The sequence below is a fragment of the Culex pipiens genome, chromosome 3, assembly GCF_016801865.2.
Source record: "Culex pipiens pallens isolate TS chromosome 3, TS_CPP_V2, whole genome shotgun sequence".
In the NCBI taxonomy this organism is placed as follows: Eukaryota; Metazoa; Arthropoda; class Insecta; order Diptera; family Culicidae; genus Culex; species Culex pipiens.
In genome coordinates, this window is record NC_068939.1 from 67,479,949 (window position 1) to 67,495,468 (window position 15,520).

Below are 15,520 nucleotides of genomic sequence, written 5' to 3' on the forward strand. Positions count from 1 at the left end.
AAAGACTGTTTAGAATTTTGGAAAATAACTCAGGTAGTCTTTAAAAAGACTGTGAATTTTGTTTTGAAATAACTCTGAGCTTAGGTAGTAAAAAATACCGCAGCTCTAGTGTCCGTTCACCACGAAGGTTCGCAAGACACTGATGAAAAATGCTTTGTTTGGTCGTATGGAAGCTCACCAAAAATTATCAACCTATTAAAGAAAATCAATTAAAATCCATTTCCGATTTTCATGGAGAATCGCTCTTTACGAAAAATCATTTTTTTAAACATTTTTCGTTGAAAAGGGACCATCCATAAAGTGTTGTTTTTTTATTACGATTTGTTGTTTTAAGTATTCAATTATTTTTGTAATATGTTTTAATATTTTAATCCGTGTTTAATGTAACTAAATATCAGCAAATGTGTTTTGTTGATTCCGAATAACTAAAACCACATTTTCCAATAAATCTCACTCAAAACAGTGCACTCTTTCGATCCGCCCCTGGTTCCTCGCCAGGACCTTTCGCGTAAGAGTGGGGGGAGCGAAACCTTTTCTTTTCGCTCCGTTTTTTTTCCCTGTCGCCATTTCTGTTCCCGATGAGTGTGCACTTTTCACTCTATCCTGCTTGTTCGGGGGTTCGTTACGTTTTTTTTTTCTGTTCGTCCTCCTCCATATGCTAATTCTATGCCATTTTTTGTCCTTTTCGTACTAATGTCCTTCTCTCTCTTTTCTTCCTTTGCAGTTTGCCGGTCATGCATCGTGCGGTACTTGGAGTGCAATAAATACTGTCCAAAATGCAAATCGTACAACAACAAAACGATCACGGTGGCTAATTTAAGGTAATTTTCGCGCTTGACTTCAGCAACAAAAAAATGTCATGCTTGTTTGTGGAGGTGGAATGGTGTCGGTGTTGCGTGATGGTTTTCCTACACTCTAAATTTGAAGTACTCAGATTTTTTGGTAGCTTACAAGTTAATCGACTTTGCTCGGAATAGAGTAGCTTTGAGTGGACAATGTGGAATAAATCTATGTGCTTTCAATTCTTAGTGTAATAACTGGCGAGAGAGAACGACGTCAAAATGATAAATACTTGAGCGGTTCAAAATTAATATTCAATCTCTCTCGACAGTTTCTTTCGCGATTCGTTGCCCGGAGGAGGTTTTAAGGTTAACCTGTTTTTCTTTTCTTTCCTTCCAACTGTCTCAACAGGCCGGATCGCATCCTAAAGTCCCTGGTGTACAAGCTGGTCCCGGGGCTGTACAAGTCGGAAAACCAAAGAGTCACCAGATTCTACTCGGACCAGTTTCCGGAGCCGGGCTCGCCCGGCGGCACCCGGAAGCTGTCCCCCGAGCATGGCCTCCTCGAGGACCAGAACTTTTTCTCGCCGGACGAGCTCATCAGGTAAGGGAGAATTTCCTTCGTTCTGAACCGAAACGACCTAACCCTCTCAAAATTCCTTTTCCCTTCCCTGTCTCGTGCAGCCTCTCCCTCGAGTACCACTACGAGTCGATTGCGGACTACGACCCGAAGCGGACCCAGCTGCCGGTCACGTACCTGCACTGTCCGGCGGCCGTCACGATCCACCACCTGTATAAGTTTATCCTGACGAAGAACGGGCTGCAGGTGGACAGCGACCGCATCCAGGTGGACATCATCTACGAGGACGAGATTCTGCCGCACGAGTTCACGCTGATGGACGTGGCGTACTGCTTCGATTACCGCCGGGTAAGTGATTTAGTTGGGGCTTAGCAGGCAAAGTTTGGACACATTTTGGAATTGTTACCAGAGGCCATTGAAAGATAACGTTCTTGAAACACGATTCTTTATAGGAACTAATTTAATTAAACTAACTTTTGAGAAATTCTCATATGTTTGGAAGGTTTAACATCCATCCGTCCAATTTGGTTTTTTTTTCACTAGTTTTGCAAAACTTTTGATGGACACTTGTTTGCTGACTCGATATCTGGTGGAACGTATTTCAGAAACTGTTTTGAATGTCGTCGTACTGATATACCAACGATGGAATTACATGCTTCTTTTTCCTAAAATATGACCCTAGCAGACGAAAATAACTTGGGAAGGTCAGTTTTTGATATTGTGAGAAGATCGAAATATGTTATTGGGATGATCGGATTAGTTGTTAAAATAACATAAATCAATAACAAAGATTTGTTCGAAGAATAACTTAAATTGTTATTATGTTGTTGTTGCAATAACATACCAATAACACAGAAGAAATCATGAAGGAATAACAAGATTTGTTATTTTGTGTGGAAAGGTGGAGCAGCATAATTACAAAAATTGTTATTGAACTTGTATGTCTCCATAACAAAAAAGTTATTGTTTTGGTTTATTTGCAATTTGCAAATAAACCTGCAGTTGCCATAACTCCTCTGTACTAGTCAGATTCCTTCAAGCGACTTTGAATCCATACTTTGAAGACAACTCCGACTCTGGATGCAGGATATGACGTCAACGCCGACTTCAGCTCTCCAAAAATACCCGACTTCACAGATTCCGACTCCACGTAAAAGTTTCTGAAAATTAGCTGAATCCGATGCCGTCTTCTCAATAAATAAATCAATTCCCTTAGAGAATAAAACAAACTTTAAAAAACACCTTTCAAAAGTTAATTTTATCAGATTAATTTAAGCTTAAGGACCCCATTTCACTGCTAAAATAATGACCCCAACGAAAATGGTCAAAATTATCCCATAGTTCTAGCAAATTCTAGCATAGTCCTTTAGGGGGTATATCAAATAATTTTAAAAAATCAACTTTTTAATTTTCAACTTTTCAGAATAATTTTGGCTTAAGGACCCCATTTCATGGCCAAAATAATGACCCCGACGAAAATGGTCAAAATTATACCAAAGATCTAAACATATTAAAAAAAAAAGAAAAAATAATAACAGATTGTGTTATGGACACTTAAAAACTTTTCCATTTTTGCGATTTACGGTAATTTTATCTCTAAGTCAGAATACCAAACGAATAACCAATCTTGTTATTAGGAGAGTTTTTAAAATGTATAACATTTCCTCTTATTAGCGTGTTATTATAGATTTTCAGTATAATATCACTTCAATACCAAATCTTGTTATTTTGTCAGAAACTGTTTTTATTTTTTCTTCTTGAAGTTGATGTTCAGGATAAAGATCAGTAGTGCGGTGCTTGTGGGGACGTGCAGTCCTGTTTTTTCGTGTTATTTTCCGTCTCTTTTGTGTCGCTATTCGAGTGCATGGGGTGATTGGCCATCATAATTAAACAATGGCATCAGTAGTGCGGTGCTTGTGGGGACGTGCAGTCCTGTTTTTTCGTGTTATTTTCCGTCTCTTTTGTGTCGCTATTCGAGTGCATGGGGTGATTGGCCATCATAATTAAATAATGGCATCAGTAGTGCGGTGCTTGTGGGGACGTTTAATCCTGTTTTTTCGTGTTATTTTCCGTCTCTTTTGTGTCGCTGTTCGAGTGCATGGGGTGATTAGTCATTATAATTAAACAATGGCATCAGTAGTGCGGTGCTTGTGGGGACGTGCAGTCCTGTTTTTTCGTGTTATTTTCCGTCTCTTTTGTGTCGCTATTCGAGTGCATGGGGTGATTGGCCATCATAATTAAACAATGGCATCAGTAGTGCGGTGCTTGTGGGACGCGCAGTCCTGCTTTTTGGTGTTATTTTCCGTCTCTTTTGTGTCGCTATTCGAGTGCATGGGGTGATTGGCAATCATAAATAAATAATGGCATCAGTAGTGCGGTGCTTGTGGGGACGTTTAATCCTGTTTTTTCGTGTTATTTTCCGTCTCTTTTGTGTCGCTGTTCGAGTGCATGGGGTGATTAGTCATTATAATTAAACAATGGCATCAGTAGTGCCGTGCTTGTGGGACGCGCAGTCCTGTTTTTTCGTGTTATTTTCCGTCTCTTTTGTGTCGCTGTTCGAGTGCATGGGGTGATTGGCAATCATAAATAAATAATGGCATCAGTAGTGCGGTGCTTGTGGGGACGTTTAATCCTGTTTTTTCGTGTTATTTTCCGTCTCTTTTGTGTCGCTGTTCGAGTGCATGGGGTGATTGGCAATCATAAATAAATAATGGCATCAGTAGTGCGGTGCTTGTGGGGACGTTTAATCCTGTTTTTTCGTGTTATTTTCCGTCTCTTTTGTGTCGCTGTTCGAGTGCATGGGGTGATTAGTCATTATAATTAAACAATGGCATCAGTAGTGCGGTGCTTGTGGGACGCGCAGTCCTGTTTTTTCGTGTTATTTTCCGTCTCTTTTGTGTCGCTGTTCGAGTGCATGGGGTGATTAGTCATTATAATTAAACAATGGCATCAGTAGTGCGGTGCTTGTGGGACGCGCAGTCCTGTTTTTTCGTGTTATTTTCCGTCTCTTTTGTGTCGCTATTCGAGTGCATGGGGTGATTGGCCATCATAATTAAATAATGGCATCAGTAGTGCGGTGCTTGTGGGGACGTGCAGTCCTGTTTTTTCGTGTTATTTTCCGTCTCTTTTGTGTCGCTGTTCGAGTGCATGGGGTGATTGGCCATCATAATTAAATAATGGCATCAGTAGTGCGGTGCTTGTGGGACGCGAAGTCCTGTTTTTTCGTGTTATTTTCCGTCTCTTTTGTGTCGCTGTTCGAGTACAGAGTGCATAATTGGCAAAGGGAGCGCGTGCTCGTACAAAATATTCGGAGTGAAAAGTGATTTCTATTGTGATTTTTAAAGCCCTTCCTATATCATCGTTGATCGAAAGGCACGGCGTCGGGTGGATTTTGTTTAAATTTTTCGAAAAAGGTATTATTTTTTTGCGGTGAAAAAGCCAATTCTATATAATGAACGAAAGACGCACTGACAATTTGGATCGTTGAGTTAATAGTGGAGCAAAATAACTGTGTGTGAGTGATTTTGTGTGTTAACCAGAAAGACCTTCCTATAGCATCGTTGCTCGGAAGGCTCGCCGACGGGTCTGTTATGAAAGTCCTCCCCATAGCGTCGTAGCTCGGGAGGCATCGAAAAGCCAATACCTTATCCCACTAACCCAAAAAAAAAATAATCACGTGATGCTTGAAGGAGATGCTGTGGATTCAACGGTCTCAAGCGGTATCAACAAGTATATAGCGAAAAACTATGTGCTTGATGAGTCTGCAACTTCAACTATCGGACTAACATTCCTCCCTTTCGTTGAACTGCAGGCTTCTTGGGAGGGCGCCGGTATTGACTAATAAAGTCGGGGTCTTCAGGGGTTAAACAGTGAACGGATGGTTGGCTCCCACTGATCATTTTTGAATCATTGTTTAACTTCAGCTGATCTGTCAATAACGGAGTAGCAGCTCATTGGCAGTCAACCATGCTCATGCTCATGCTCAAGTTGATGTTCAGGATAAAATAATAACCCTTTTTTTATTTTAACAGGATTTGTTATTGAAATATTATTTATTTTGTTATTACCGTCTGCCCGGGTAATGTATTTTTTTTCGAAAAAATCAGAAATTTTCTAATAAAATTGCCTTAGAGACACTACAGATTGAACCTCTGGTCCTGAAATCTATTGAATAAAAGCAAAATAAGCAAGAAATTGATTTTTTATATATTTTTTTAATAACATTCCTACATTTGCAAACAATAACTAAGCAACTAATGGTTCAATTTTCAATGTTGAAAAATGAAACATTTGTGAAATGTTATGATCTTTCCAAAATAAAATAAAAACTTTGGAATCAAGACTAACATTTCAAAAGGGCCAGGTTTACGCCCATTTCAAACTATAAATTTCAAACAAACAAGGGATAATTATTTTATTTTTTAAATTCGCATATATGATGCCAAGACCACAAAGATTTAGACTTCATTTCACAAGCCTTTGCAGGATAGGCACATATTTCTATGTTTATATTTTGCTTGCTACTTTATTTTCTTTAAACTTGCTTTTCAAACTCGATTCGTGGTGTCCATATGGCGGTGCCTTCCCGTTTCACCTTAAACCTAATTGATATCCCTGGCAGAGATGCCAGATTTGCAGATTTATTTGCAACAGCGATCAATCTGACCAACTTATTTGGATTTGCAGACTTTTGCAGACACGCTGAAATAAATTTGGCAGTAATTTTAAAATTTCATCAGGCATCCCTGATCTCTGTTCCATAAAGGATTCCTTTGGAATGGGAAAGATACCTCATCTTGTGTGTTTGAACCCAGAAGATGAGACATTCATATTTTAAAACTAATTTTGTGGCATTTTTCTAAAGAAATTTTCCAGTTAACATAAAAATTAATAGCTAGAAAATCACAAGCACTAGCAAAACTCAACTTCCCTTCTCTGGGGAGAGTCATTTCGGGTAAGTATCGCGCTGCTTGCTGCCTTCCACCAGTACCAACGATAATGAAGAGTGACTGCCACTGCCGCACTCTTGGCAACTCTCGGAAAAGTGGCGGAACAGAAATAATTAATAGTAATTATGTTGAAAGATTGCAGTGATAAAGTACGACCAGTCGGGCGGGAGTTATTAGCAGTGCAGTGCAGGCAAGGTTTTTGCCGTCACAGTGTGAGTGCGTGCATCGTTCGAGGTAAAACATGATAAACGTTTTACCCCGCGAAATTTTTGCCCCGTGGAGCATAAGTCCTTGGCAGGATGAGAAGTGGCCAACCTTGAAGGGGGAACCGAAAGGCTTACAACGGGCTCAGGAATTAAGTCGATGTTTACCGTCGTCGCCACTCTGGATGGTTTTGTACTCTGGTTAGCTGAAACATGGTAATTACTCGCGGCACTGCCAAGGATGATGTGTGCTGGAATGTAGGAGTTGGAATTTCAGTGGGTTGTTGTTATCCCATAATCACAAGAGGGATTTTGAGCGGGGAATGGCTTTTAAAAGAAGTGTTTTATTATATAGAATATTGTACACATTGTACATTGTGGTTGGAATTCAGCTAAACCACAAAACAACTCATGCATCGCAGTTCCTACCCACAAGTTTTACGCACAAACACATTTCCCCAACATTTTCGCACCCCCTTTTCTAACCAACCCCTCTTTACTCTCTCTCTGTCTCCGTTCCAACAGGTTTCCCCGATGCGGTTGTTTTATCGGATATTTATCCACCCGACCGCAAAACCGACGGCCACCACCACCACCACGCACAGCGTCGGTGGCAGCAGCGATAAAAATAGCAACGCAAGCAACAACAACAGCAGCAGCGAACGCGACGCTAATAATAGCGCAACGAGCAACGGCAAGCCGCCGTCTAACCTCAACGAAAGTCAAGGTAGTGCAGAATCGTCATCGTCGACGTCTCCGTCGACTTCGTCACCGGGAAAGGGTGTTGCAGCAGTCGCAGCAGCCGCCACCACCGATGACGTTTCTGGTGGAAGAGTAGGCGAAGTGGAGAGTGTCAACGGTATTGTAAACAGTGCGACAGATGAGCAACCGCTGCTGTCAGTGAGGCCCAGTGAAAACAAACCGGTGGAGGCTAGTGGAAGTAACAGTTACAAGTCAGTAGAGAGTAAATACGATAGCAAATTGATAATTACCAAAACAAGCAGCACTCGAGTGGATAAAGGTGTGGGTGAGAGGCAGGAAAAAGAGCCGATCAAGTTGGTGTTGGTGTCGAAGAAAAGTGATAAAAACAGTTCGAAGTTAATCTACTCGAAAAGTGAACCCAAATCGAGTAAATCTCCCTCGTCGTCGTCGCCGACCAGTCCCGGTGACTTTAAGCGACTTCGCAGCAGTGATATCCGATACAGTGACTACGAAACGGCGTCGACGTCGTTTGCGTCAAGCAGCAGCAAGAGTGGAACCGTTCCGGGCGATGATTCGACGAGAAAATCCGAGTCACACAGTGCGAAGAAACATAATAAAATAAATAATGATTATACCAGTGCAGGCGATTCCAGCGGGAAAAAGTTCCCCGGAGACAATAGTCGGAACAAAACGAACGGCAGCAATGCTGCCAGCAGGAATGGGGCCAACGACGCCGCACTGGTCGAGTCGGCAAAAAGCAAGCATGAAAAATCCAAATCTTCTCCGCACCGGAGCGAAAGCAACGGGTCTGCGGTGGCGATAACGGCATCTACCGGTGCCACCACCACCACCACAGTGGAGAAGAACGAAAAGTCATCCGAGTTAAAGTGCTACGTGAACCTGAAGAAACAAACGGTCGTTTCGCCCCTGTCAGCGGAAGCGTCCAGCGCAAATCGCAAACTCGAAGTTCCTAAACTGAAAATAGAGCTACCTAGTCTGAAGACGAAAATCTCCATCCCCAAACAGGACAACAGCGAACGGTCCCCAAAATCGGCGCACTCGTCCTCGACCTCCTCCTCCGCCGCGACCTCACCGACCGCCTCCACATCGTCCACCTCTGGCAAGTCTCCAATATGGCCGCCGAAGGCGGACGACAAACCCTCGGCGCCGGATGTCAACTCGATCGGCATCGAGGAGTACGCAAAAACAATTGGCCTCAAACCGGTCTACAAGAGCGGCTCCGAGCCGGGCGAGTGGAAAAAGAAAAAGAAGAGCTCGACCTCTTCCTCCCCAGACCCATTCGCCTCCTCGCACCGCAAGCGCAAAAAGGCCAAACACTCGAAAGAGGCGGGCAGCGGCGGCAAACGGAGGAAATTACACGCCGAAATTTCCTCCCAGCACGAGCTGTCCAGCCTGAAAATGAAGGTCAAACTCACCGAAAAGCCCTCGAAGCACGAGCGCAAACCGAGCGAGGAAGTCGCGTCGTCGACGGCGAAACAGAGTGCGGAAGTTGGCCCGTCATCGTCCGCGGCACCGGTCACAACAAAGGCGGACGACCCGAAGGTGATTGACATTACGAAGGGTGACGATGATGATGATGTAAAAATAATCGAACAGCCTACGCCGGCTCCGCCGGCAATTTTAGCACCGGTGGTCAGTGAGCCGGTAAAGATGGGGGTTGAGGCGGCGGCTACGAGGGTTAACGAGCTGCCAAAACTTCCCGCGCTAGCTACCATATCGGACAACGGGTCGACCAAGGCGAAGATTAATGAGATGAGAGCAATTCGTCACAAGCCGATGGTTTACATTCCGAACCCGATTGATAAGAATCTGTCGGATACGTCGTCGACTATCAACAACCTGATTCAGAGCGTGCAGGCCAAGACCGGGTTCATTGATAAGGATAATGATGTGCAAATCGTTACGACGGCTGTCAAGATGCCGCCGCTGGTTGCGACAAAGCCGGTGGTGACGGTTTCAAGCATGAAACCACCCACGGTTATTCCGTCGGTTAACAGTAGAATCGTTGCGTCGAATAGCATTCCAAAGCCTCAGCAGAAGATGTTTAGCCCACGGCACAGCCCCAGTTATCCGCCACTTGCGCTGCAGAGTACCCCCAAGAAGGTGGCCGTCGCGGCGCCAATCAGTAGTACAAACATTTACCAGCCAAGAAATTCAGTTCCTGTCGGCTTGAAGCGCTCGTCGAGCGTAGACAGTGGCTCCACCTACAATCTACCGCCGAAGACCCCCCGGGTGGATCACTTTGAGGCGGCCAATCGACTGCAGAAGAAGCCCTGCTACGCGCCCATGTTTAACTTTGTGAAAGGTGCCAGTCTGGCGAAGAATGGAACCACCAACAGTATGCCGACCTCGGCGAACGATGTACCTTACAAATCTCCAATCAGTTCCACGTACACCAAGGAGATTGCCACGAAAAAGTCTGTCCCCAGTTTACTACTACCTCCCTCGTCGATAAGTGTGACCAAGATGACCGATGTGGCGCCCCAACCTGCCCGCATTGACAATCGGCCCGCGCTGGAAATTGTCCGGATACCGTCCACGGCACCGGTAGCGGACAAACCGCAGCCCAAAACAACCCGACCTCCTCCGCCAACCATCCCACTCATCAAAATCAAAAAGTCCACCTCCCTGCCGGAACACCCGACCTCGCCGATCTCACCCTCCGTGTTCCAGGTGACCAGTTCCAGCACTTCCGCGTCCACCAACCTCACCACCAGCTCCGCCTCCTCGCAGGACACCAGCGGCGGTGCACTAGACCTGACCACTCGCGCCAACGATGATTTGATTATCCTCGAAAGCAGTGACAGCCTAACCTCAAAACTGAACGGAAACGATTCAAAACAACCCGCCAGCCGGCAACCCAGCAAACTCGACAACAGCCAGCTGGAGCTTATCAACTCGCTGATACAATCATCCGCGGCATCCATGATAAAGGCCGGCCCCAGCATGATGGCCAAACTGGGCGGCATCCCTGGCCTGAAACTCCCCGCGGACATGATTGGCTTCGCCATCACCTCCTCCTCCCCCAACACCCCAAACCTTTCCACCATCACCACCTCAACGACCAAATCGATGCCGATGCCAAAGCTGGCGGAAATCAGCAGTCGACCTACCCCGAAACTGGCCGCCGCCCGTCAGCCCAACCCCTCCGTCAGGAGCATCCCGAACCCATCGGCGCTCGCCTTCCGCAATCAAACAATCCCATCCACCGTGACGTCACCGACGCGAGTTCTGAACGTCAACACCCTCAGTAGGCCGTCCAGTGACGTTAGCTTCAACAACAACAACAACAGCAGCAATTTGCTCAACAACAATAAAAATGACGGCGTCAGCTCGACGACGACCGGCGGCAAAAAGACGATTGAGAAAGTGGCCGCAGGACTGCGGGCGGCAGCGGCCACCGCGACGACGTCGCCGGCTAATCAGTTTGCGGGAGGTAACCGGGTGAGTAGCAGCAATGGCAATAGTGCGGCGACGACGACCGCCAATGGCGGTGGCAAAAACGGTGTAAACGTTGTCTAACGATAAGATTGCTTTGAGTTGGTCGAAGAAGGATACAAAACCACAACAAACTATTGAAATGGAAATGTCCCAACAGTAAATGTTTCAACAAAAAGTGAAGAAGAAGCAAGCAAGACATGCAAACTCGCTGATTGATTGACAGCTATATTAAAGGTGGCGGCCCGGCGAGAATCGTGACAGCACGAATCGCCGCGGCGGCCTCGAATCATCTGACACGAAAAAGTGGCGTCGAACAGAAATGTTTTCTTTTGGTTTCTTAGGTTAACACACATGCTAGTGATTACTGCGACATTGGTAGCGCTGTCAAAAGGTATTGTCATGTGACGCGAGAAGAAACGATTCTCCATTTTGTTTTGTTGCCTTTTTTCATTCGTAATTTTTTTGTGCTGCCACGTGACTTCAATCAAATGCCCCACTTAACACCCCTGCGTCGCTCTGATGTTCGTTGCGGGGTAGGGTTGTGCAATAATTGTGCTGAGCAGCAGGGTACAAGCAAAAAAGACAGAATCAATTAGAAACATTGTCGGAGTGTTTGGTAAGCACCTCTTTCCACCGAGGACTTGCAATTAAGGGCAGCTCGGTGATTACTTTCACGGGAATGGAAGCGGTTCTAAAAACGGGTGGAATTCATTCGTTGAATTAACGGTATCAAAGCACGGAAGGGTTCGTTTTGAGTTGGGATAGAAGTTTATTGGAGACTTAGTGTGATTGTGATATTTTCAAACTGATTTGACTTTTTCAAATATTCTTTTAAAAAATACAACTAAACTAAAAACGCTTCCAATTGACATGAAACCCTTAATATAATTGGGAGTTCAATCAACTGAAAGCAAAAGAAAATTCATTTTCCTTGGGGAAAATTTCATATGTTTAACAGGTAAAGGATTAAGTCCTATTTCCGTACAATTTACTATTTCTCACTTTTTAAACAAATAAAACTCCATAACTCTTGAATGAAACTTGTTTGCTCACTTTCTACTGAGCTCAAGACTAAGCTTTTTGTTTTTGTACTCGATTTTGTTTTGTTTTTGTTCTCGATTTAGTTGAAAACGTCTTTTAGAAGTTGTAATGCTAACGATAGGTGCTCGATGAAATTACATGCTCTAGCCCTGTATTGTTATAAAGAGCAAATTAAAAAAAGCCTATTTTCATGATTCGGACGACCCTTGATCTTCGAAAAACTTAACTGTTTAGGAAATTTCATGATACAAACATTTTATAAGGCTGACATTAACCAAGTCTAGCATTTTAAAAGGGTCAAATCCCACCTAAAAAATTTCAAAACATAGTATAATACAATACATTAATACTTTTTATGTATTTTTTGTAAAATCGGCTCCCGAGCTATTTTTTGACAATTTTGGCGTTTATACCTTCCTCAAAAAAAAATTATTTGTAAATAAATAATTTTATTTATTTTTTGGGAGAGTTGCCCATCCTTCATTACAACAAAATAATTGTGAGCATGGAAAAAACGCATGAAAATAGCGCGTTTTCTTCATTAAGTGTTTTTTTTTTCTTTTCAGAAACTCGTCGAATTTCTTACAAATTTGGCTTTGCTCTCTTTTTAACACGATGCAACGGTTTTGAGGTACGGCAACATGAAAATAACGAGATATAACAATAATTCAATAACTTAAAACCTTCTCAAATGTCATTCTCGAGAGCAATGAGTTTAAGATAACACGTTTAAAAAGTTCAATTGATATCGGAGAAGGTCAAAGGTATCTGAAAATGGTCTAAACTCCTTTAACAGTCCAGCAAAAATACCTGTAGAAGTGTTTTTATTTCTGAATAAAATGAAATATATCTGGTGTTAAATTATTTAAAAGAATCAACGCGTGATCCATTTCGATATAAAATGAAAAATTTATTGCAATTATTAGGATACTCAACTTTTTTCAAGACAGTGGAAACTAATTTTGAAAATTCCAGGAATTTCCAGAGAAGTTATCAAATCCCGCTTATCATACTTGAAATCATTTGAATTTTTCATTGTTGCATGAAAAGATGTTGATTTAACAAAAAAAAATAAAATCATTGCAATTTTGGTCAACTTTTGTACCATTTTTTCTAGATAATTAATTCTTATTTTGTTTTCTTCATGCAAAGCGTTATAAATTTCAATAATTATTCAGAATATTTCTAAATTTACAAACTTTTTTATGACTTATTAAATCATTGCGTTATTAAATAAAGTAAAATTACAGCTTAAATGAAGAAAACCTTCACCTTTAACAAAACTAAATTAAACATAAAGTTTTAATTTATTTTATGTTTTTGTTTTCAATTTTTTAAATGGACGCATTAAAATGCTTTTTCATCTAATCAATCAATTACATTATTTGATTAAAGTTATCAGAAACAATTTGCTATTTATTGTAACTTTGATCATGTTTCCAATTTAGAAAAAAGGGACTAAATATCTTCATTGCCGGGATACCGAAATTCTCAATATTAAAAATTGTCTGAGCATTTTTTGCCGAGTTTCTACGGAATAGAAACACGAAAAAACGTGTTTTTGAGATCTTTGGAGGTTGTTTTCAAGATTTGGTGGAACAAAACTTTGACGAATATTTGAAAAAGTTACTAATAATTGTAACAATTCGAAATTGAATAAAATTAATCATATTTTATCATAAACTTAACACGGGAAAACAATAAAATTTTATGCTAAAAATTCCTTTCTGAAGACCAAAACGACCCTTCCCAGTGTAACACCCTGTGAAATCACTCTCAGCAAAAAAAAAATCTCCAAATGACGCCACCAGCGCACAGTAATTACTTCACTTCGCCAAAAGTCACGCAAATCATCGCCACCGCCGAGTGAAAGATGCGAACAACATTTTTCTGTCACGTGTGCGCGAATCGTACATGACTTTACCTTTGTTCAATTTAGAGTGCGAGCTCGTTTGCAGTTTTTAATTTATGTTGTTTCTATAGTGTAAAGGCTATGCTTGAGGATAGTTTATTTATTTGTCGCTTTAGGTTAACTAAAGAAATTGTAAATTTCTATAAATAATGTTTTTAAATCGATATTATGACAGCAAAACAAGATAATAATTTATATTCCGAAAGAGAATTGTATAGGCAGGATTAGTGCTAGCAGGCCCCAAGTCAGTCTTTGTGAATGTAATTTAAGTGAACATATGCAAAAACTTACACCTAACACGTGTCTGTGTATAATAATCGTACCCAGTAAAACACACACACACACTATCTCTAATAGCGCCTACATGTGGCTGAATGTCAGCAATAAAACCTGAGTATATCACCTCTTCCCCCGTACTCTTACAAGAAAATGAAGAAAAAAATAGATGTTGTGCAATAGTAACCTGAAACTCAAACACACAAGCATACATACAATATAACCAACAAACATACACACTTACTACTACTACTAGCGAGAGAGCGAGAGAAACAAGCAAAGAGATAAAGTGAGGAGTGAGCGGGAGAGACGAACTTCAACCTTCAGCGACAGAACTTTCGGACTCATCTCAATGAGCACAATTCGATCGTTCTCCAAATGATGATATTTTATTTCGATTACTCTTTGCCGCGATGTCTCCTCTCTCCCTCCCTCTCCCCTCCCCCCGAAGTCATTCTCTCCGCCAAGGTTTTTTCTCTCCTTTCGGCGCGAGAAAAGATGAATGGACAATTATGATGGGCAATGATTACGATGATCACGATGATGATTGAAGTTGATATAATGAAGATAAATCGTAAATTGAAAAGAAGGAAATCAATCGGAAAGAGAGAGAACAAAAAACGGAACCAGAAAATCTGGTACAATGCAGAACGCGCTTGAATAGAAAGAGATTGTTCTCACGCGAAGACAGGCCAACATAGAGACTAACACTTAATTGATTGGAGGGGGAAATTAAATTTCAATTAAAGAGTTTTTGTTTTTTTTTCCTTCTAACACATTCGCAAGTAACCTCGTCCTAAAAACAACTGATATTACCTTATAGGCTCGATTGTATGAGTGGGATTGTTTCTGTATTATACACACACACCTCTCACTGTAAGATTTGACTACCAAATTGAAATCGTACTGATTGTTTGTTTCCCTTTCGGCACCATTCGTACAGTTTAAGTAATTATAATTGATATTTATTGTATGAAAACCCCGGAAGGAATAACTTAATTTAATTAGTTTAGGCACTTTTGGAAATAAGTAAAAATTGAACAATAAGTTGATAACACACTGGCAGTGTTTGTTTAGCGAATGATATGTATCCGTATCTAGTGCAATAAATCAATGAAGACAACAGTAGAGCAAATAAAAACTGATAATCAATATTTAAAATCCTGAGTATCTTTTTTTCCCCACTAAATATCACACTCACCCTCAAACGCAAATCAAGCCAGTTCGATATGAGCAAACATTAATCATTGCGGCACGATTCACCAGAATCTCGTCGTTGTTCAAGTGAAAGACAACAAAAAATATCGCGTGATCGAAGCTCATAAAATATGGAGCGGATAAATGTGAGGCCCCCGTCTGATTCAAGGAAAGCACGTTGGACCACATTCTCTCTCTCTTGTTCTTGTATTTTTTTGCTCATACTCTGCGAAGGTCCTCCCTTTTCCTCTTATGAGCAGTTTTAATCGGGAGATCAAGGTAAGTAAAGGATGGTACCGTAAAACGGGGTGACTTTGATATGTTTGCAATTTTTCCGCAAAATGAAGAGTACAGTTAAAATACGTACGGAATTGTTTGGAATCATACTGACCGTGGTAGAGAAGTGTTCAAAGTACATC

At 41.8% G+C, this 15,520-nt stretch overlaps 1 protein-coding gene across 5 annotated transcripts in view; it reads left to right on the plus strand.

Annotated features, from left to right (window-relative positions):
• Positions 1–15,065, plus strand: part of LOC120420908 (protein suppressor 2 of zeste) — a 90,135-nt gene extending 75,070 nt beyond the window's left edge. For 4 of the 5 annotated variants that reach the window (XM_039584031.2, XM_052710587.1, XM_039584030.2 and 1 more), the window contains exons 3-6: positions 725–821; positions 1,192–1,383; positions 1,464–1,707; positions 7,037–15,065. In XM_039584031.2, the coding sequence (XP_039439965.1) occupies positions 725–821; positions 1,192–1,383; positions 1,464–1,707; positions 7,037–10,756 (4,253 nt within the window). In that variant the 3' untranslated portion in view covers positions 10,757–15,065. The remainder of the gene's footprint in view (positions 1–724; positions 822–1,191; positions 1,384–1,463; positions 1,708–7,036) is intronic. The other variant, XR_005605917.2, reaches the window with a different exon arrangement.
• The last annotated feature ends 455 nt before the right edge of the window (positions 15,066–15,520 follow it).